Source organism: Zosterops lateralis (assembly GCF_965231275.1).
Source record: "Zosterops lateralis genome assembly, chromosome: Z".
In the NCBI taxonomy this organism is placed as follows: Eukaryota; Metazoa; Chordata; class Aves; order Passeriformes; family Zosteropidae; genus Zosterops; species Zosterops lateralis.
Genome location: NC_139800.1, coordinates 4,450,633 through 4,472,548, shown reverse-complemented (window position 1 = coordinate 4,472,548; position 21,916 = coordinate 4,450,633). Strand labels below are relative to the sequence as shown.

Genomic DNA, 21,916 nt, shown 5'->3' with positions numbered 1-21,916 from the left:
TTCACTGAGGAGTTTTCTTAGCAGGCAAAAATGTCAACCAGACGGTCTGATACTAGCAGCAGCAAGGTGGCTTCTAATCCAAAATGATGAATTAAAAGGCCAAAACATTCCCTCTGAACACCTAAACCTGTAAGTGGGTGTTGTGCTTAGTGGCAGGAGATAGCAGCAACTGAGCTATGCAGCAGCAACTGTACAATAGGAGACTCAAGAAGAGACTGAAGAGCATTTCTTCAGAGGAATGGTATTAGCTGTCTTGAGGGAAGAAATTTCACCAATTTGCTTTATCATCTTTGACAATTTAATTAAAATGCAGCCAGTATCTCTTCTAACACAACTGAAAATTAGATAGAGTTGAGGAAGTGCGATGCTGAAGAAGGTCTGAATGACAAAGCACCTGCCTCAGTAGCTCTCCCCAAGAGACAATGGTAGCAATAAAGATGAACAGGTTATGATGGAACTGGTTAGCTGAGATGAGGATGCCTTTAACCTCAAACAGCAATGGAAAAGAATTCAGAGAAATAACCAACTGAAGCAACAATGGTTGAGAGAGCAACAATAGAGACAGAAGAAGTCCTAGCTGGACTGCTGAACCACACCTACATGACAAGGCTGCTACCAATTCCCCGTTCCGGGATCTCTTCTCCACTCTTAACAATGGCAGTTCCTGAAATCTTTGTTTTCACCAGCCCAGAACAACAACAACAACAAAAAAAATACACCTTATAAAATCAGGTATCAACTGAGTTTAACTAACTGTAAGGTCCGGCAATAATTTTCTTTGTGCTTTATTCCACTAATACCGCAACAGCTTGTTGGGGGCTTTTTTTTCCCCTTTCCGCATATATACTGCAATCTATTGTATCAAAAACCACAACGAAAACTTATAAAACTGTCATTTCACTTGCAACACCACCCGTCTTTAAGAAAAGGACAAATAAACGCCGAGTCAGGGCAGCCTGCAGTCGGACAATAACGAGGCTGAGCCCTGGGGTTAACATCCTCGTTTACTCATACGGCTTTTCTTTATTGCAATACCTATAGGCGTATATAGAGGAAAAAAAAATAATAAAAAAAAAGCCACAAAAAAAACCCTCCAGAAAAGTCCCAGCGCCCAAAGTTAAAGACACAAAGGCGCGGCTGCGCTCCCGAGAGGGGAAAACGCCCCGATCCCCCCTCCAGGCTCGGGGGAATAGACACACTGCGGACAGCACCCGCCCCGCATCCCCAACCCAACCCAACCCAACCCATCCACCGCATCCCCGGCCGCCCTTTGTCCGCCCCGGGGCTGCCGTGGGGACCGCACTGCGGACCGTGCCACGCCCACCCGCCGGTGTCTCCGGGCAGAACGGGCTCGGTGGCGCTCCCAGCCCGGCCCGGCCCCTCCGCCCCGCCGTGGCGGGCAGGGGGCTCGCCGCTCCTCCCGCATCCCCGCACCGCCCGGGAAAAGGGATGCGCGGGGCATTGCGGCGGTGTTCTCCCCCCCACCACCACCACCCCACGGGAATAAAGAGCCGGCGGGATGGGTGGATGGGTGGGTGGGTGTTCGGGGGTGCGATCGCGGCTCCAGGGAGGGGCAGGATGCCGGCGGGGAGATGTCGCGGGCGCTGCCTTGATGGGCGCCCCGGCTCCCGCCGCCCCTCACCTCGCTCGATGTTGGCGATGGCCCTCCGCAGGTGCTCCTCGGTCACCAGCTCGCCGACGACCACCAGCAGGTAGAACTTGCTGTCGAGGAAGCGGTGCGAGAGGCTGGGCGAGGTGGAGGCGGCGGGGTTGGGGATGATGCTGCAGGAGGGCTCCGAGTCCACTTCCACCACCACGGTGGCCATCGCCTCCGCCCCGCGGGCTCCGGGGGGAGCTCTGAGCGCTCGGCGGCGGCTCCGCAGGCAGCAAAGGAGGGAGTGAGGGCGGGTGGGGAGGCGGCGGCGCTTTTATACGGAGACGGTGCAGGGCAGGGACCTGGCGAGGAGGAGGAGGAGGAAGGGGGGGAGCCGGCGCATCCTCCGCGCCGCCGCCGCCGCCGCTGCCGCCGCCTTTCCAGCATCCACGGCTGATGTCATCTGCGGCAAATCCTCCCCGCGGCGGCCCCCGGAAGCAGGAAGGACGCGGGGGGCGAACAACGCCCCGAGGGGACGCCCAGGGGGTCGCCCCGTGCCCGGCTCTCGGTTCCCGGCCCGGCCGTGCGACCCCCGCCCTCCCGCCGCCCTCCCGACCCCCCTCGGGGCGTCACCCCGGCCGGGGACCGTCACCCCCAGGCCCATCCCGGGTGCCAGCCCAGAAACAAGGGCGGTGAGGAGCCGCAGGTGATGGGAGAGCCGGCAGCGGGACTCCGGCAGCGCTCCAGACGCGCCTGAAAAAGCGGTGCCGCTGCCCAAAGCCCGTTCTCCTCTCCTCTCCTCTCCTCTCCTCTCCTCTCCTCTCCTCTCCTCTCCTCTCCTCTCCTCTCCTCTCCTCTCCTCTCCTCTCCTCTCCTCTCCTCTCCTCTCCTCTCCTCTCCTCTCCTCTCCTCTCCTCTCCTCTCCTCTCCTCTCCTCTCCTCTCCTCTCCTCTCCTCTCCTCTCCTCTCCTCTCCTCTCCTCTCCTCTCCTCTCCTCTCCTCTCCTCTCCTCTCCTCTCCTCTCCTCTCCTCTCCTCTCCTCTCCTCCTTGCTGTAGCACTGCAGCAAAATTTGAGTCATGATTAAAACACACACACCCGCACCCAGCAATCTGAATGTTCTTGCTAAGATTTTTAATTTGAAAGCATTTCGTTTGGTAAGATAGTTCACACAAGGCCTTTTCTGCACATATTAAGTGTCTGTGGATGTAGGGCAGCAGAGCAGTGGTTTTGGACAGCGTGGTGAAACCTTAGCTTATTCAAAGTTCTAGAAGTTCAAAAGGGCTTTGGAAAGTGGTGTTAACCAGGCTCAAGCAACTCCAGATAGCAATGAAAGCAGGAAACTTACACAGTGACAGAACAAAAGGTTTCATTTCTCATAGATATTATCTACTAATACTAATACTACTACATAGATATTGGTATCTACCAATTCTTAGATCACCCACCTCTGAAAAGTGATAACCACTCTCTCCTAATGTGGGATAGAGAAGTCAAATCTGAGATGTTCCTCTCACCTTACTGACATAAGCAAGCCACTCCTTTGTACTAAGCCTCTTGTTTGTATGGCTCAAGTGATGTGGGATAAATTTCACTGTGACATAGGAAAAGATACAAACTTTTACAGCTTGTTTTTTAAGATAACTTCTTGTCCTTGACTGAGAAGACACTTTCCTCTGTTTGCAGCTTCTTACAGTGCTGGGATAATGCTCAGGAACAGAGTGCTTGCCTGGATGAACCCTGGATGTACTTTGTATTTTGTTCCAGGGCACAGTGGACTAATTTACATGCATTTCAGATTGTCACTGCTAGGTTTTTGGGTTTTTTTCTACAAAAAAAAGCTGAATTTTCAGCCCACAAAGTTTAGAACAGGGTCATTTCAAGTGGCATCTGTCTATATCACCTAGTGGTTTTGATATGAGTAGTTCCTCTGCATACAGTGCTCAGAGTCTTGTTTGTGGTGTGTCTGGGTGGTGCACTCAAAGTAGACTTTTCTCTGAACTTTCTGGAGGTTGTAGAGTGCTGACACGTGGTTTCACAGCCGTGTAAGGTGGCTGAGTGGTAAAAGAGCAGCAGTGCTCAGTCTTCACTGGAACTGACACTGCTGATAGAACAAATACAATCCCACAGACTCAGAAGAACTAGCAGCAGTTTTGAGGTTTGCAAGATACTCAAAGGTGCAGTGTGTTGCCCTTTGGATACCCCTGTTCATCTGGGCCCCACTGTGACTTTGCTGCTTCCTTGCTAATCCTGTCAGTTTCCATGGGATGCCTACTTAGCAGTAATCTCCATCACCTGTGGCTTCTTCCTCCATGACCCCCTTCCTACTAATTTATTATAATTATAGATACTTTCAAGACTTGCCAAGTGGTGCCCACTGGACAAAGCCAGCTTCAGGCTTCCATCACTGCAATCTGTAGTTTTGAGATGTGCCTTTATTTTGATCACCAACAAGAGCAGCTAGATTCTCAAGCATGGAAGAGGCTTTCCAAGGACTTTCCAACTGGTTGCAGAACAGACAAATACAGGTTCCTGGACGTAAAGGTGAAACAATTACTTGCCTGACAACCACATTAGGTTAAATGTGATAGTCAGAGAAATGCACACCAGTACTCAAAAGTCACTGTTTGTGCTGTTAAGCATTTTCTTGTTTTAAGGAGAAGTGGAAACATCCATAGCTGGAAAGATGCCTGTGAATTTGAAAAGTAAGAGCTGAAAAGAATGCATTTTATCAAAGAATAAAATGCTTGCATGCAGGTAGGTAATAGAGTTACATTTGAAATAGCCTGCTCAGGTAGTCCTCCATTTTATACTGTAAATTGACATGCAATTAGAACATGGTATGGTAAAAGATGAACTGTTGCAGTCAGACTGACCTGTGATGGGAGATGTGTCACACATTAAAACCCTAAGGACAAGAGGTTGTCTTTGGAAATAAACAGTCTTGAATTAAGCTCTTTAAAGGATGCCAACCTCTGGCCTTGTTCATTCACAAGCATATGTTGCATCATCTGAGATGGAAGGTAGACAAGAAAGGTGCTTTATCGTCCTGAACATATCTCTGAGGAAGCTGCAGGGTCCCAGCTCCATAGACACTGTTCGCACTGTCACTTGCCCTGCCAGTATTTCAGTCAGGTAGATTTGTTTGTCATCATCTTCCCCTATCTGGAAATTAATTTATATTCTACAATATGGAGCACCAGGTCCACTGCTGAGTAAAATGTGGAGATCTGCTGCATAAAGCTGAGTTAGTATTCTGTGACCCATACTATTTGAGAGTGGTACTACCTGCCTACCTTCAGCTAAATCACGTAGATATGCCCCTTCGGTAGAAGAAACAGGAACATTCATGGACTATGGAATATATCTTGCTGTTTCAAAGAGACAGGGATTGAGACCTGCACCTATCTGGCTTTTGATTGTTTTGATTCGATTTTATTGTTTTATTATGTTCAATACCCAGTTGGGGTCCCACAGTTGGATATGGTCAAATGTTATATGTAGAACTGTAAGTTTTAGATGCTGTATTTTTTAAATGCCATTTGTTATCCACTAATATTCAAGTTTCATTCAAGTCCAAACTTCAAATTTTAAATTGAGTTTCAGTGATATGCGAGGCTTTAGGCTGGCTCATTGTCTCAGGTCAAGTGTTGTCCCTAGCATAAAGAAATACATATCCATGTATTCAAACCAATTGACATACAGGCTGGAGAGCAAGAGAACAGCACTAGGGAGGGACCTGGGGTTGCATTTGAGCCAGCAGTGCCCTGGAGGGGCACCCTTGTCCAGGGACAGCATCAGCTGGGCAAGGCAGGGGATTGTCCTGCCCTGCTCTGCTCTGGGGCAGCCTCACCTCCAGGGCTGGGGGCAGCTCTGGGGTCCACAACAGCCCAAGGGGAGGACACAGAGTGTCCAAAGGAGCCACAAGGATGGGGAAGGGCCTTGAGGAGAAGCTGTTTGAGGAGCAGCTGAGGTCACTTGGTCTGCTCAGCCTAGCCATGAGGTGACAGATTCACAGAATGGCTGTTTGGAAGGGGCCTCTAAAGGTAATTTTGTTTAATTCCCCTGCTCAAGCAGAGCCACCTAGAGTGGGTTTCTGAGAACTGTGTTCAGTGGGGTTTGAAAATCTTTGTGGATGTAAACCACCACCATTGTGGGCTACTGCTGATGCATGGTGAAGTCAAGAATATGCAACCAATACTAGATTTACAATATACTATTGTATTAATGGTATAATTATTAATATGCAATTATAGTAGATAATATTTGTATGATTTCGTACCTCACTTGATGCCTCCTCAGTGTGACCATCATTCTCAATACCCCTAGTTCATCTCACCCCTCATTTCCTGCAAGCAGAAGCTCTGCCATCCATCCCCATGTGGTCCAGCCTTCACCTCCCAGAGTCTCCTCACTGCATTCTTTCTTTAGGGCAGCTCAGCAGAGCATGCAGCAGCAGCAGCACAGGTGCAGAGGGACAGCCACCATGTCACTCTGACCCCAGCAGAGCAGTAATGTCCCCCTGCAGCTGCTGGCCATGGTGTAATTAGGCATGAGCTCTTCCCTGCCAACACCTGGGTGTGTGGTTCATGAAGACAACTCCTCCTGCCTTCCCCCACTTTTTAGGCAGGGAGGCGTCTTCATTTCTGGCATCCTCAAGCTGCCAGAGGAGCTCTTCCTGCAGCAGTGATGTGGCAATACCCAGGGTCACCAGAGAGAGCTGTACTGCATGAGCAGACAGACTTGGACTCTCAGGACATGCTACATGTTTTAGGATTTATATTTAACTGCATGGAAAATAAAAATTACTTGACCACCATTCATTTCAGGTATTTTAAATGTATTACTTCATTTTCAATGATTACTTTTTAAACTACAAAGGAGAGAAAAGCTTTTATTTGCTTATGGTGAGTGGTATTTCATCTGTTTTCCACTCCTTCCACTTTCTCCACAGAAAAGGAGAAGTTAGATATTAAAAAAAAAAAAAAAAAAAGTGAAGAAAGCAAGAAAGCAACACTATTGCTTTTAAAAATAACATTTTCTCTCACTTTTAGCTTTCTGTCTTGAAGTGAGAGAAAAATAACACCAAGCAACATTTTGCCTTAGTTCCCAGTGGAAAAAAAAATATTTTTTATCAGAGTAATTTCCCTCTTTTTCTTTATGGAAAAAATTAAAAGTAAAAAGTATTTTATTTAACTGCAATGAGAATTAAATGAAAAGAAAAGGATTTTCCACTGGACTATTAAAAAGACAAATTCAAAAATAATTATTTTGCATAATTTTATCCTGACATTTGCTATGAAAAGAACATGTAGCTTTTCTTGAAAATAAAATGATTGCTTCTCCACTGTTGGAGGGAAAATACAGCAGTTTAAAGTAATTAGATCATGTATACTAATTAGCACAATACTTAAAATTCAGCAATAAATGATAATAAAAATATTGAAGTCAATGGTACCCATTGTACCACAGAGCTGGATGGATAATTAAAACATCATCAGCTGCAAAAACAATGGTAAGACAAAGTAATTGACATCAGGAAGTAGTTTGGAGCACCCTTTGCGCTCAGGGCTCAGTAGTCAACCCTTCTGAACACGAAAGAGAACGGTCTGTTGATGTGGGATATAGTTAGGGTTTCAGGAGATGAGTTTGTCAGGGTTTTAATTCTTATTGAAGGACTGCAAGTTACAGAATTTTATTGGGAAATTTCACCCATTGCTAGGGGTGAAATACAGTTTATCTCCAATCACACCAACCTGAAGAACCCTATAGTCCACATGTGCTTCCTTTCAAGGCAGTTTTAGAGCTCAGTCTCGACTTAGGAAGGGACACAAATCGAGCCATGGGTTTAGGATGCCTGTATGTGCACTATCATCTGCCTGGTGTGGGGGAAGCTGGAATCTGAGAGCTCCTGCACTGGGTTGTTGGCTGCCAAAAATCCATGTTCAGCCTGGCCACAGGCTGCCCAAAACCTGCCTGCCCTGGCAGCACAGCTTGTCCATGCTGGAGGACCATCAGCCAAGGTGGCCAAGGAGTCCCTTGACTCGCTACAGGCACAAAGGAGAAAAATGTCAATGGGCCACTGGCCATGTGCTGCTCCATCCTAGATAGTCAGGTGGCAAAAGCATGTGAAGATGCTCTGAAGAAAAGTGTGGGTTGGTTTTGGGGGGGCTTTTTTGGTGTGATTTTTTTGTTTTGGTTTGGTTTTGGGTTTTTTTTGTTTGTTTGGTTGGTTTTTTGGGGTTTTTTTTGGGGGGGGGTTGTGGGGTTTTTGGGTTTTTTTGTGGGTTTTTTTGGGTTTTTCAGGGGTTTTGGGTTTTTTTTTTGGTTTTGGGTTGTTTTTTTTTTGTTTGTTTTGGGTTTTTGGGGGGTTTTTAGGGGGTTTTTTGGTGGGTTTTTTTTTGGTTTTTGATTTGGTTTGGTTTGGTTTTTTGTGGGTTTTTTTGTTTGTTTGGGTTTGTTTGTATGTTTTTGTTGGGGTTCTTTGTGGGGTTTTTTGTTTGGTTTGGTTTTTTTTGGTTGGGTTTTGTTGTTGTTGCTGTTGCTGTTTTCTGGGTTGTTTTCTCTCCAGGCTGAATTGTCTAAGGCTGCCTCTGGGAGCCAAACAGCAAGCAGATGCTTTACTTAATATTTTCATGTAGTCTTAAGACATGCCTTACAATGCTTTTCAGAGGTTGCCTGCTAGCTCTGCTTGCTCTGTAGGATTTAGAATTGCTTATTATTATTTTTTTTGCTAGAGTCCTGTTCTCTCAAGCACACTACAATAGAAATGACAAATTGCTGCTGCATAGAGAATAGGAAGCAAAAAACCTGAGCAAGCATCATTTCACACAGTGCACTGACAGACTTCTAAATACATAATCTGGGGAACTACTCCACCTTCCTACTGGAAAGGTCCCACAGACCCTGGTCCTACACTGGAGGCATCACAGCTCTTCAAGGCTGTAGCAATTTCATGTATTGCATAGCTGCAGCCAGAGTAGTGCATCATTTTGCACCCTTGCCTCGGAGTTTTTATGCACACAAAGATCTTGATGCAACCTTTCATTCTAGCTCTCTATGTCGAAAGTTACAATGAGTCCTATTCTTCAAAGAATAGTTTGTGACTCTGTTACTGCCTAAAGAGTGCTTAGCAATTCTACTGATGTAGCCTTTGGTCTTACTGTTGCAATCATCCCATCCTTTAAGTGTTTCAGCTACCACAAAGCCTGACTTTTTTTTTTCAATGGAACTTGATACTTGAACAGCATAAATGGTAGAAATGGTTAACTTAATTTTATATGTGTCTCAAAACAAATTCCAGTGTTGTTCACTCAGACCACCTACATGATTGACCATCTGGTTCCTTTCCCCTTTTGTGCCCTTTATTATTTTGGCTTAACAGCAACATTACTATTTGTACAATTTTGCAGCATCATTTTTGGTCCTTTTGTTTGGTTTTTTTTTTTGTTTGTTTGTTTGTTTGATTCCCTTTTTTTTCTATTTTTATTCCTTTTTCTGCCCAAGGCACTCTAATAGGCTGACACAAAGTAAAGATGATTTAGGGGAGCTCTTCAAATTAAAAAGTCATTCCTAGCCATTGGTATTTTGCAGTAGGTTGGGATGTGCTGACTAAGAGTTGCACTGCAGAATTTACTGAAAAGTCTGAGTGGAGGATGTGCAGCAGGGGTGCCCAGAGAGCTCAGTAAGCTGAGCATTTTGCTAAAGGGCCCCTTTTTCTGGTCAGGGGGTATTTAAGGGTCATTCTGATATAAGGGTCCACCATCAGTGTTTGTTGTGCCTTTTAGTCCTGCCGTGGCAGTGCCCCAAGTGTCCTTGTGGAGCTGGAACCTTGCTATGGGATAGACAGGGTCTGCCATGGTTTCCTCCTAAAAATTGTCCTGATTTTTTGTCAGGTTATAATGCAACTTTCTTGCCAGCAGTTGCATTACAACCTCTTTGGGTGATTCTAGAGTGGTGTTGTATATCTGAAATGCAGAGAATTTTTGTTCTTTCTCATTATTTGCAAAGGAAGTCAAGCAACAGTGTTAGAGCCATTGCTAAAAAGTATGATTTCCAATCCAATAAATCCATGACCAAGTACATTACAAAATACAGAGAAGAAGCATTTTTTCAAATGGTCTTTTCCAAATATTCGTAATCTGGGTTTTGGGGTTGTCCTGTGCAGGTCAGGAGTTGGATTCAGTGATTCTTGTAGATCCTTTCCAAGTTATGTTATCCTATGATTTTATTAAATATTCCATTAATTTTTCCCTAAGATAGCTTGAATTTCTTTAATTGTGGGGGTTTTTCCCCCCAACTTTTCCTTATGCTGGTTCCAAAACTATTTTGAATTCCAAATTTGAAAGGATATTCAGTATTCTTCAAAGCTCAAGGAAGGCAAGGTTTGACTTATTTTACTGCAGTCACCCTGCAGGCATACTTTTGAGATAGCAGCTATTATATTGTCATTATGTGGAACAATGGTATACACTTGTGTACACTCTTTCTCCTCCCAGTAATACTGGAAATACTACTTTTTACATGCAGGAATGTCTTCTTCCACAGCAGCACAGTTGCTGTGTTGCTCTTTCTGGGATAACACAAAATGCCATTGCACTCAGTTTTGTGAAAAGGCATGAATGAATATATCCTTTCCAAGCAAAGTCATGGGTATAAATTACTTAGATAGAATGTAATCTCCATATTTGAGGAAAACAAAGGCACTATATTTTGGCAATAAATGGTCAGAACTGTTTTTTCGTATTTCCCTGAGAAAATCCCAGTTCCACAAACCACAGTGTGTCAACTCTGTAATAGGAAATACATTTACTAATAAATTGAGGGAACAGTTTTATTTATCTGGATGTCCTTACCACAAGCACTGTATGTTTTCTTTGGAGGATTTGTGTTGAGTAGGTTCAGTCACAGTAGGTTTTGTCATCACTGAGAGAAAGCACTCAAACAAATCCCTATAACCTATGGGTCATAAAATTGTTCATTGCTATATTCCTGCATTTATACATTGTATTTTTAACAGCATTTAAGTCATTATAGATGATTCATTCAATGAAAATATTTGCTTGTCTCCAGAGCTGTCTCTGATTATCTCTTGCTTTTTGACATCTCAAGCTATAGGCTCAGTCTTCCAACTCCATCACATCATTTTCCTTGGCTTCAGTTAATGCCTCAATCTGATTTGATAGTAACATACTCAGTAGAGAGCATGAAGCAGCTGTCCATAGCCACTTTTATAGAAAACTAAATTAAAGCTGTGGTAGAAGGACCAGTAAATCTCCCATCTAGAAGAAAACTGCTAAAGCCACCTTATGGTGCAAAGTACTGAGAGGAGGAGTTAATGGAAGAAAAGACTGGGAGACTGTGCTGGTTTTGGCAGGGATAGAGTAAATTTTTTTTCACAGTGGGTGCCATGGGGCTGTGTTTTGGATTTGTGCTGCAAAAGGTGTTGAAAGTGTAGAGATATTTTCATTATTGTTGAGCAGTGCTTCCTGCCAAAGCCTTTTCTGCTCCTCACATGGCTCCACCGGTGAGGGGTCTGGGGTGTTTGAGGGGTCTGGGGTGTTCAAGGGGTTGGGAAGGGACACAGCTGGAATAGCTGACCCCAGCTGACCACAGGGATATCCCAGGCCATATGGCATCATGCTCAGGATATTAAGCTGAGGGAAGACTAAGAAATGGGAGTACATTCAAAATCATGACATTTGTCTTCCCAAGTCACTGTTATGCATGATGAAGCCCTGCTTTTCTTGAAGACAGCATGACCATGGGAAACAGTGAATTAATGTCTTGGTTTGCTGTGCTTCTTCATGAGGCTTTTGCTTTACCTATTAAATATCTTTATCTCAATTGTTGTGGTTTGAAAGCAAAACGAGTGAGAGGCTCCAAGTCAGAGATATAATTTAATAAGAAGAAAGGTAAAAAGGTAAAAAACAAAATAAAATAAATGCAATAACACAAAGGATCACTGACAGAGTCAGAATACAACCTGAGCAGGATGGTGGAAGCAGTCCAGGTGAGGTGCTCTTCCTGAAGCAGTGATCCTGTAGAAAGGTCTGGGAGCTCTGGTCCTCTGGGAATCCAGTGGGTAAGTGTCACTTGCACTGTCCCAAATCCCAGCTTATATCCAGGTGAGAATGCTTGGCTCCTCCCCCTGGGTGGAGCATCTCACAATAGGATGATGAGTTGTGAAGTGGGTCCTTGATGGCCCATTAAACAGAGATAACCCCTGAAGGGAGTTACCTGTGACTCATGGGCCAGGCGTTGATGGGCCATTAGAAGAAGACACCCCAAAGGCCATTAGCAGAAGACACCCTTGGGAAAACACTAGCCCACCTGGTTTCAACAGTTCATGAAGATGGTGATAGAATAAATACTTTGTGTACATCCTACACTGCAACCCAGGACATCAATGCACAAGTTTTCTTGCCTTTACCTTTCCAGTTCTCTCCCCCATCAGGCTGGTGAGAGAGTGATTGAGCAGTTGTGTGGGGCTTTGTTGCCAGCTTAGGTGAAACTTGGCAGAGATGGAGTGCAAAGAACACTGATGAAGTTACAATAAAATGGACAGGGAGTTATTTTCTTCCTCCTAATATTTTCTGAAGTCCAGGTTTTGGTTTTATGCCCATGGATTTTTGATGAGATTTTTAAAGTATGATCAAGGTTGATGGTAAGATTTTTTTGCATTGGCTTTGCTAGTTTGGAGGGTAGCCTGGGAGTCTGGCTCCAAATGGAATTGCTGGCAGGCAAAGCCCATGTTCTGCTTGCATCTAGCACATAAAAGAGGTAAAGATCAAGGCTGCAAAATATTTTTAGGAAAAAAAAATTCAGAATAAGAACAACATGAAATTAAGAAAAAGTCACATTTATTTTGGCTGAAAAAGATGCCCCAGATGCTGTGCAACCTAACGTTAAAACACATATTAGTACCTCCATTCAGGCTGTCAGCACTGGAGGAAAAGTACAGTAAGAGCAAAGAGGTGACTAGCAAGAGGGCCATGATATTGTCAAATTAAATTGGAAAAAATAAAGAACGAGACGATGTAGGAAGAGACTTGGACAGATACAGTAGGTATTGGAACAAACATTATATATCATCACCTCTCTTCCTGTGCATTCTTATTGCAAGTACCAGCGTAAGAATTGATCATTTGGGGAAGAAAAGGAAGAATGTTGGTTCTGGCACAATTCCCCTTCAGTCCTGCAAGACCCAGGGTGTGGCACAAAGGGTAAGTCAGGCTGTGCACTGGCATCCCCTCCAATAATTATGTCCTGGGTTGTAGTGTAGGATGTACACAAAGCATTTATCTATCACTATCTTCATGAACTGTTGGAACCAGGTGGAGCAGTGTTTTTCCAAGCCCCTTCCTTTGGGCTCTTCTGCTCATGGCCCATCAATGCCTGGCCCATGAGTCACAGGTAACTCCCTTCAGGGGTTATCTCTGTTTAATGGGCCATCAAGGACCCACTTCACAACTCATCATCCCATTGTGAGATGCTCCACCCAGGGGGAGGAGCCAAGCATTCTAACCTGGATATAAGCTGGGATTTGGGACAGTACAAACAGCCCTTACCCACTGGATTCCCAGAGGAGCAGAGCTCCCAGACCTTTCTACAGGATCACTGCTTCAGGAAGAGCACTTCACCTGGACTGCTTCCACCATCCTGCTCAGGTTGTATTCTGACTCTGTCAGTGGTCTTTTGTATTATTGCATTTATTTTATTTTATTTTACCTTTTTTACCTTTCTTCTTATTAAATTGTATTTCTGACTTGGAGCCTCTCACTGGTTTTGCTTTCAAACCACAACACAAGCATAATGATTTCTTGCAGCCAAGGTTGCCTGTGTTCCCCATGGAGCAAGGCACATGGAACCAGCACTGAGAGAGCACCCAAAGATTCCCATGCACCTGCAAAGGACACAGAAGTCCCTGCTGTAACCAAAGAACTGGTTGTCCAAAACAAGGGCACAGCATCATGGATTGCTGTACAGCCTGCTGCCCATCAGCTTCTCCTCGAGCAGTGCCAGCATGCTCTGGGTCCAGGGCCAAAAACTAATGGGACTGCTCTTGTGAGTAAGCACTTCTGGACTGAGTGCACTGTGATCTTCATGAATTGCACATCTTTGGGAAGAAATTTCTCAAAATTGCTTGCAGGCCCCTGCCTCCCTTCATGTCTGCCTTGTGCTGTTGGTGGCTTAGCCTGTACATCCACTATTGCAGCAGCAAGTGCAGAAGGACTAATGACAGTTGTCTAACAGATCTCCAAATTGCTGCTGCCTTGATGTCTGACCACTTTCATTCCATGAGCATTGTCTTTCAGTGTCTTCAGCATAAATTCTCACTTACAGGTTTCTCCTAGGGCTTTTGTTCTGTTTTGCTTGGGTTTTTTGTTGTTGGTTGGTTCATTGGTTGTGTTTTGGTGATTTTGGGGATTTGTTTGTTTTGGTTGGCTTGTTGCCTTTTTTTTTTTTTTTTTTTTTTTTTTTTTTATGAGCAGGAAAACATACATCGGAATCTAATAAATACTGAAACCCAACCTAGGCTATTTTGGGTTGATGCGTCTATAGTGATATTTTGCACTGACTATTTAGTTAACAGTTGCCTTTATGATAAATAAACCAGAATAAAACCTGCTGATCTTCCAAGAAATGAATTTGTCCTCTGCTGTTATTGGCAGTAAAAATTAATAAAATATTATTTTAGTGTGCAGTGTAAGCTTGAATAATTCTCAAAGAGTGAAAGGAGCCCACCTGCCAAGGGAAACTATGTATTTTACCTCTGTCACGAAGATTTATTTATATTAAATCATATATTTGGCCTTCATTGTTCTTCTGTATTCTCATTTATAAATCACAAATTTTCTTGGCTTTGGAAAGCTGTTCGAAAAGCTGGATATAAATTCTTCAAGAACAGCAAAGTAAGAAGTGTTTCTTCTCTGGGTTTTTGTTTACATTAATTTTCTTCTCCTCAATTTCTTACACGTATATTTTAATTTTAAAAAATTTTTTGCTAGTGTTACTCAGTTGTTTGAGAGATTTTACCTTAAGCATTTATGCTCTTGCTGTCATTGATTGAAAAAGCAGGGAGATGTCCATATGCAAAGGAGTGAAGGTGAAATTATGTAACATGAGAGGATGATCTCTTTTGCAGTCTCCTAACCTCAGGGGTCACCTTATTTTCTATCCAGATAAATTCTAAGCAGGCTGTGATAATGTTCAGAGAATGAGTTTATCATATTTATAGTTTATCATTTGCAAAGTATTTAAGATCCAGCCATGCTGAAGAAAAGCCTGCCTTAAACTCAAGAGTTTTTTTATGTTTTCCTGAGAGAGTAAAAAGTTTACTCTGCTGGTGTAATAGTATATCCAGTAAAATATAGCAGCACAGCTCTCTTTTTACTTGTGATACAATGCCTCTGGCTTAGAACAAAGTCATTATGCAGCACGCCCAGTTTACTGAAATCCTGGAAGCTGATAACAATAATTAAAATACTACGTGACAAGTAGTAGTTTATTATGCGATCCCACAATGCCTCAGTGAGTTGTTAGGCACACAGCCAACTGCTTTGAACCACCTGGAAGAATTATTTTTACACCTATCATGGATAGTGTTCGGGAATGATGCTATGGGCTCGCAGGTCTGCGGTTATCACACACTAATCACCCTGGTAGGATTTCATCTCCTGAGTAACTAGACTGATATTGAGTTAAGTGATAATGACCAGGGGTGAATATTGCTTCTGCCTTAATGACTGATGGAGCTAAACACATGGCCCAAGGCTTCACAACAGGCCCTTAGTCAGCAGGCAGAGCCCCAAATGCAGCTGTGGGTGTTGTTATCAAGCTCAGACTGCCTGCAGGTGTTTCAGGTTTCAGGAGGAAGGGGAAGAAAAAAGCAGCATCTTTGTATAGGCATAGGATATGCCTAAGGAATAAGGTGTGCATGAGCCACATGTTGTAAATGTCCTTAACATTTCATGGCTGTGAATACGTGTAAATTTATCTGAGTAGCTTTTAGTCTTTTTTTTTTAAAAAAAAATTTCAGTCAAATGACTTAAACTATATTAAAAGGTTACATTTCCAGAAAATATATCCTCAGTCTGGATGCTTCATCCTCTGATGTCCAGTTTAATAAATTATTGTCTTGATTTTCATATTTTATTTGTGTACCTTTCCAAGTCCTTGCTCACACTGGGACTGACCCAGGGCATGATGAAGTCATAGTGAAAAATCACAATTGTTTTACTGGGTGCTGCCGGGTTAAAATTTGTAGTATTTCTCTAGTCTAGACCACAATAACTTAATTTCTTGTCTTCATTGCAACCTTGAGAACACAATGATCAGTCCTTTTTTATTGCTACTTAACATCACATACATGTACATTAGATAACAAACACATCAGAATTTCCCAACAACAGCCAAAACAAGTTAACTTTGAAAGTGCACCATGAGTATTGAGAGTAGTTGTGTTCTCTAAGAAAGGTAGTAAATCTGGGTTTCTAATTAGGAAGGAAAAAATTTTATATACCCTAATAATTCCTTCCTAATTAGGAATTATTATGTGAGAAGCACAGTACAGCAGCATCTTTTTTCCTCTGCTTGTTATAGAGGGAAGAGAGGATGTTGAACTATTCAGGACATTAAATTAGAGATCAGAAAAAAAAAAGTTACTTGAAAAAAATAATTTAAACTTATCATATTAAATTTTGTGTTGTATATGGAAAGTTTAGAGTTACTAGTTTTGCATGAAGGCTGAAGTAGTTTTGGTTGCTCAGCTGATGACAACTCATTGTTTCTTAGAAGATGCTGAGTATCGCTGGTGCATGTCATGAGTTAAGAATGGTACTCCCCAGTTTCGTGCTTTCACTAAGACTCTCCAAACCATGTTGCTTCTTGCTTGCTCCCCTTCCTCCTCCCCCTCTCCTGCACTGGATGGAGAGGAGAATTGGAGACAACAAAAGGTAAAGGGTTGAAATGAAAACAATTTACTGGAAACAGCAATGAGATAAGAAAGCAAACATTGACAGCAACAATATCATTAATAAAAGTGTAGAAAAGAGAAGAGTGATTCACTTGCAAAATGCTCACTGCAGAGCTTGACCTGCCCCAGCCACACCACCTTGGCTGTTCCATCCAACTCCACCGATGCCCCTCAGCCTCTCCCTGTGGCTCAGAGCCAGCATTACCCCACTGTTCCTCCGTCCTGCTTCCTCCACAGGAAAGAGCCCCTTCTCCTCAGGAGAGAGTCCCTTTCCCCCACCCCCAGCAATGATGTGATCTAGAATAATCCCCAAGTCTTAGCGATGCCTTAAATTTTAGCTTCCTTGTTTTTCAGATTCTGTGCTGCCCAGGGATGCAGTTCTGAGCCTCACATTAAGTGCTGGTCAGCTCTTCACAGAGCAGGGAGACAAAACAAATCCTTTTCCTGCTGAAGGTCAAGGACAACTTTCAGGCCCAAAAGCACAAACAAGGGTGGGCTGAAGGGAGGAACAAGAAGGATGAGACCTCACAACCAGAAGCTGTAATTGGACAATTAAACCCCAATATACAAATGGACTAAAACTTAGAAAAGTGTCAGACCTCATGACTAGTCAGGCATTTTGTGACCATTTTTAGTCCACCTTGGGTGTAGCCCTGGTCAGGCTCTTGTCCTGCCCAAGGTGTCTCCTAGAGGCCTTTCAATAAATACCTACTTTATTCTCTAGCTCTCTCCTGTCTCTGTTTCAGGTCAGCCCTCCTGAAGCACCTCCTGGCTACTACAAAAATTAACCCTGTCCTGGCTGGAACTAAGACAGTAACTGAACTGAGGAGCATGAACACTTTGTCACTTGTTCAGTGGTTTTATTGCTGAGTTTCATCTGAACTTAACTGTCCAATGAGGCGTTTGAAGGAAAATTGATTTTCTGTGTTTAGTAAGTGAAGGGCCTTTAAGCAGTTTTGCCTCGAGTGTGGCCTCTGGAATATCATTCTGTAGCACATAATCAACATTTCAGAATGCAAATTCAGAAAATGTATTAACACAAAATTCAGACAGTGTGATCATGACAGTCCCACATTCTTTGAAACCCATCTGGAAAGAGAGCTCACATTCCACAAGTCTCTGCCATTTTCTGTAACACAAAAGGGAATTTGTAACGTGCAGTGGTAATTTCATTTGCCTGGCTCACTGTAGGCCAGTTTAGGTGCTGTCTGACAATGGGTTGCTCTTGCACAAGCCTTGGTCTGGTGGATTACAGCAGAGGGACCACGTGGTGACAGAAGATGCCATTTGATTTCTCACCTGTGACCATAGGATCTGTCATAAAATAAATAATAATAATAATAATAATAATAATAAAATGGGATAACCAATCAATATCTGAGCTGCAAGAAAAATAATAGGTACGTGCTGCAGGCATAGGGGTTGTGAGCCAGTATACAGGTTGGAGGTGTACAGTATTTACCTGTCATTTAAATCAGTTGTGTGAGAGAAAAACTTACAGAAGATGTTTGGGAAATCATAAGCCTAGAAAACTCCATTCAATGATTAGTAAGGAGAATGTCTGAATGTATATTTAAAGACTGTATAAACTCTCCATCTTAGAGAAAACACTTACCAGAAAGCTTTGGGCAAACTTCATTTATGGAAGTTGCTGACAGCAAAGTGAAAGGGCAAATGGCAAAGGGCATCACCTCTATAGAAACACCATCACCAGAGGCTTATGAACTGTGTTTCCAAGAGCAGAGCTGGACAAGATAAGTGGAGCTATCATAACTCTCCTTTTCTTAGCTTTAGACCTGTCATGAATAGCTATGCTGCTTCTTGCTTCCCTGACAGCTTAAAAGAAATGCAGCCTGTGACTCCACTGTTGCCAGCCCAACCTGACTTCTCTTTGTTATCAAAATGTTTGCCACAATGTGTAACACTGGAGAGCACAGACAAAACCCCCTGCTTTAAATTTTAATTTGCTGTAGTAACCCTAAGGGAAAATGCTATCCATGAAGTTTTCCATGAAACATATTATGAGAATGGGTTGGGAAACAAAAACAAAAACAAAAACAAAACAAAACAAACAAAAAAACCCCCCAAAACAAAACCAAAACCAAAACAAAACAAAAAAACCACCCACAAACAAAAAAAAAAAAAAAAGAGAAATGAAGATGTTCCTGCTGTGATACTCTCCTTGGTGATGTGGTGGGCTTAAAAGCTGGTTTAAAGTCAGAGCTCTGCAGGTGACTGCAGAAGACAAGCACAGTCTGTACCACCTGGCTCTGAAGAAATTTCCACTTTGATTGCTTATAAGCAAGTTGTCTTGAAAGGTGCTATACCATCAGTAACTGCTGCCAAATGTGCTCCTTCTCTGGAAGTTTCAGGCTTTTAGCACTAGGACCCCATCCAATTGAAGGCTCAGCAGTGATGATAAGGCAAAGCTAACAATCAGCTCAGTTAGACTGAGAGAGTAGTCTCTTTGATGTGTGTCAGGAAAATTGCTTTTCTCAAACAGCAGCATTCAAGATTTCCTTTGCATTGTTTGTTTTTCTTGCATTTTATCTGGACCAGAGAAATGGGGGGCCTTGAGACTTCTAATGCATACCTTGTTATGAAAATAGGTTAGTATTGCATTCCAGCATCAGTCTTGTACAAAAACCAGAACACTATCTATTACAAAATTCCATTTCATCACTTTCCGAAAACTCATCAATATTTTCACTTTTTTTTCCTGCTTTGAGTCCTCAGGCTCCATTAGTCCTGTCTCTTCTCTGAAGGCAATGCTGGGGGATGGCTGAACTCCCTCACACGGCACAGGGAGCTGTGCCAGAACAGATTGCAAAGGAGAGTGATGCAGCACAACTCAGCTCCCCTCCTTCTCTCAAGATAGAAACTGGGCTTTGAAAACAAAAAGCCTCTGCACCAGCCATGCTCAGCAGCTCCCCCCCGACTGCCGATTACTGTCTGCATCCACTTGCTGCCTGGAAGGTGTGACAAGCCAAGCCCCAGCTCTTCCCTGATGCACCATAGGGTGAATCAGTGGTTTTGCAGTTTTTGAAAAATATAAATGTTTGATGAACTACAAATTGTCATTGTCTCCCAGCTCCTTTTGCTGCACTGTATTTTTCACACAGAAACCAACTTAAAATTGGTGTCCATACAAAGATCATATATCCACCCCTGTGAAATGAACTGCTAGGTGTACCCTAGGTGATATATTAAATCCTATTATCCTATACTTTGGATGACAAAAAGACTTTGCCACGAGTTACAGATTTTCTCCTGCAAGAGCAAATTTCTTTAGCAATTTCCCTTGGATTTTTCAAATGTCATAACTTTTCTCTGCTATTAGTTGAATTCAGCATTGGTTTAAAAAACCTCCTAGAAGTGCTACAACAGTGGTAAATTTTATTGCCTCGACCAGAGTATTGATCTGAAATTGGACAGTAGCCCCCAGTTACTTTTGAACACTGCAGGGTCAAGCTGGCAAAATAGAAGTCAGACTAAGGGTAAGGTCACCAATAACCTGAGAACAGAAATACTCTATTCAGAGTGATGCAGAAACAACAAAAGGAAAATAATTAGCATAATTTTTCAAGAAAGAGTAAAGATTACCAAATTGGAATAATGTGGGTTGTTTTGTTTTGTTTTGTTTTGTTTTGTTTTTAATTCAGTGTCATCTTTCTGTGGCAGAACTTGGACAAAGGGATTTTTGAGAAGCCTGATACAAGGAACTAAGAGCTTCCTTGTAGTTACTAACAGAAAGGAATATTATCTTTTTATGTCAACACCTGAGAAAAATCAAAGCAATCCTGACATCAAGGTCACCATAAAAAGAGGCATGGCTGGTAATTAAAACCATGAGTTTTGACAAAGAACATTCACAGAGACAAAGAACATTCACAGAGACAAAGAACATTCACAGAACTTGATAGTAGAGTTTGTTCCTTGTTTTCTCTGTAGCTAGAACAGTTCTGGTAATTTACTGAACACTGACAATAGTTTACTCTCTAATTTTCAACACTCCCCAGTTACATTAGAAATTTTAGCCCAACACTGTTATATTACTCCCTGAAACCCAATATCATGCATCTTCACACCTCACACACACTTTTAGACTGAATGCTTTTATTTGGATTACTGCAGCTGGAACAAAAAGAACCATTACAACATCTCCTTGAAGATGGAGCACACAGCCTGTACAATGCACACATCAATATAATTGTTCTTGGAATGGAACAGCCCCACAACAGGATGTGTCCCTCACATCCCCCCAACATGCTAGAAAAATGTCAAATCTGTGCACTCCCATCCAAAAAATAAGTGCACAAAGCCTCAGACCTTCACTTGGAAATACTCTGTTTGTATTATATATATCTCTTATATATATATTATATATATTATATAAATATATAAAATAATATATAATACAATAATATAATAATACATAATAATTATATATTATAAACAATATATAAATATTAAATATTATAATAATTATAAATATTAAATAAATATTATAATATTTACATAAGATAATATATAAATTAATAAGTATAAATATTAAATAATATACTATATAAATAATAAATAAATATTAAATAATTATAATAATATAATAATATAATAATATATAATCTTTTATATATATTATATATATATAAAATATATATCTCTTATAATATATCTCTTTTTGGTAATGTTCTTACAGTATCTTGAATTTATAAGATAACTACATTCCAAATTCCCCCAAAATGATCAGGAAAAAGACACAACACATAAAGAAAGTAAGAGCCATACACCTCCTTTGTTTTGTATTGTCATGGACTCTTTCATCCCCAGAGGAGAAGGAATAATATCTCTAACTCTGATCTCTTATCCTGGATTATTTCAGTTACTGGGTATTATTTTTTCCTGATCAAAGCACAGCAATTTCTTTCATAAATTAACTTTCAACAAAGAATCAGCTTTGGTGAAGTAACAGATCTGAGTTTCTGAAACAGTTCCTGCAGGCTTGGGTAAGCACATCTGTAGATGAGGACCAGAGCTATTTCCAGGTCCATTAGAGAAAAAGAGTGATGCCATGGTGATCAATGCAATTATTTTGCTTCAGATGGAAATGGTTTGGCAGGGACATTGCAAGGGGACATTAACTGAAATGTTTTGGGTTTTTTTTATTAGATAAATGGTGAAGATGGTTCCTATATTGTTTTAAATGCATGTTTGCTCACTTGTATTTTCCAGTGTAATCTGTAATCCAGTAAATTTATATTCCAAGCATATGTCCAAGCAGAGTATTTGGTAATCAGGACACACACATGGTGTACAGGATTGCAATTTAGTAGTCTACATCTGATT

General features: G+C 42.2%; 1 protein-coding gene across 1 annotated transcript in view; it reads right to left on the bottom strand.

Annotated features, from left to right (window-relative positions):
- Positions 1-1,826, bottom strand: part of MAP1B (microtubule associated protein 1B) — a gene marked incomplete at its 5' end in the record, with an annotated part of 71,959 nt that extends 70,133 nt beyond the window's left edge. Inside the window, one exon of the mRNA XM_083884153.1 lies at positions 1,643-1,826. Coding sequence (XP_083740279.1) covers positions 1,643-1,826 — 184 coding nt within the window. The remainder of the gene's footprint in view (positions 1-1,642) is intronic.
- Positions 1,827-21,916: the final 20,090 nt, after the last annotated feature.